General features: G+C 46.9%; 1 protein-coding gene across 8 annotated transcripts in view; it reads left to right on the forward strand.

The window, feature by feature from the left end:
• LOC106804905 (cyclin-dependent kinase 11B-like) overlaps nucleotides 1–1,806 on the forward strand; it is a 24,845-nt gene that overhangs the window by 14,598 nt on the left and 8,441 nt on the right. For all 8 annotated transcript variants that reach the window (XM_014806295.1, XM_014806302.1, XM_014806299.1 and 5 more), the window contains 2 exons: nucleotides 646–812; nucleotides 1,393–1,605. In XM_014806295.1, coding sequence (XP_014661781.1) covers nucleotides 646–812; nucleotides 1,393–1,605 — 380 coding nt within the window. The remainder of the gene's footprint in view (nucleotides 1–645; nucleotides 813–1,392; nucleotides 1,606–1,806) is intronic.

Genomic DNA, 1,806 nt, shown 5'->3' on the forward strand with positions numbered 1-1,806 from the left:
ACAGTGTCATTGACATTTTCATTATTTATAGCATTAATGAGCAAAGGACCTACAATACTGTTTTACCTGAAGGATATCACACCATAATTTATCAACATTTTACAAATTTGAAATCAAGAATGCAAGCGTGAAACATGACATTGTCATTAACAAAAGCACTTCGGACGTCATTCACGATCTGCGTTAGTCTGTTCAAGAGTTACTATGCGATGCTGCATGCTACAACATTTTTCGGACAAGCAAGAGTCAATAAAACAGTCTTATCTTTGTTTTTGAGAAAAAAAATTTGTGAGGAATGGTCAATTATGGTGAGGGCTGGTAAAAAAAAACGGGGCAGAAAAATCTGAATTTCAGGCCCTGTATATCGATAAGTGACTAACGACTAGGAAATAAACACGCAAAAATCACAACGTGTCTTGTTAATCAGGTAGCAATGACTATGTTAACTATGTTGATTGAACTAGAGCATCTTACATGTGTTTTTTACGTGCGTGTGCCAAACTTTCAACCTTTGCGTCCCTTCAAGTCGAAACAGTATTTTTCGGAATGCCCTTATCGCATCGCCGACTGGCTAGAGCTGCCGGTCGATCACTGCAGGCAGATGGTCTCATTCCGCGCACGTCGTAGCACTGTCTATCACTGCAGGTGCCGAGGTCGCACATAAGTTCTACACGGATGAGTCGGAGGGCAGCCTGTCGCTGTCCGACAGGGAGGATGACGACGACCAACAGGACGTGCTCGAGGCGGAGACGCCACCGCCGTCGCCCGTTGAACTTCGACCTGAGCTTCCCGACTACTACCCTGCGATACAGGTGAGAGTGAGGCAGATGTAGGAGGTGCGGCCTCGCGCTCGTCACGAAGCAACGAGGCAGCTACGCTCCAGGTAGAAATCTCACTGCCGACTGCGGTCAAATCCGTGTTAGCAAGCACCTCTACAGAAAGGACACCTGTCTATAAAGGACAATCGATGTTTGTTTTTAGTGACCCGGTTGGGCGGGTTTAACTGTGGTCGTCCGTCGTGGCCGACGGCTTTCCCTAATGATTTTTCGTGGTTTTCATTGTTTTTTTTATTACTTTGTATTCTAGACATGTCATTTAAGATAACCACATCCATTTCAAAATGCTAACGGCCCATGCAACTCTAGTCAGATTACTTCAAATGAGAACTCCTATACATTTTGTCGATAGCACGACTAATATATAATTAGGGGATGTGATTGACTCAAATTGTGATCGAAATTTTGTCGCTCAGTGTTGTTACTGTGACGCCATTGTCTTCCGTCGTGCGTTTTCTTTTTTACCCCAATGGGTCGTCTCTCATCTCGTGTTTTTTGCCTCTGCGCATTGTCTCTGATCTCGCAACAACGTCGTCTCTCGTGTGTCTTGCCGCAGGGTTGTCGGAGCGTCGAAGAGTTCAACTGTCTGAATCGCATCGAGGAGGGCACGTACGGCGTCGTGTACCGCGCCCGCGACAAGAAGACCGAAGAGATAGTCGCGCTCAAGCGGCTCAAGATGGAGAAGGAGAAGGAGGGCTTCCCGATCACGTCGCTGCGTGAGATCAACACGCTGCTGAAGGCTCAGCACTCCAACATTGTCACCGTCAGGGTAACTGCCCCGCCGCGGCATTTATTGATGGATCCACTTTGACGTATCCTGTGGGATTTATCGATGGATCCACTGCAGCACTTCCTGTGAGATTTATCGATGGATCCACTGTGACGTATCCTGTGGGATTTATCGATAGATCCACTGTGGCGCGTCTCACTGGAAATTCCGAAGGGTCTATGATTTTGTGTGGTGGTAGCA

Source organism: Priapulus caudatus, unplaced genomic scaffold (assembly GCF_000485595.1).
Source record: "Priapulus caudatus unplaced genomic scaffold, Priapulus_caudatus-5.0.1 Scaffold92, whole genome shotgun sequence".
NCBI lineage: Eukaryota > Metazoa > Priapulida > Priapulimorpha > Priapulimorphida > Priapulidae > Priapulus > Priapulus caudatus.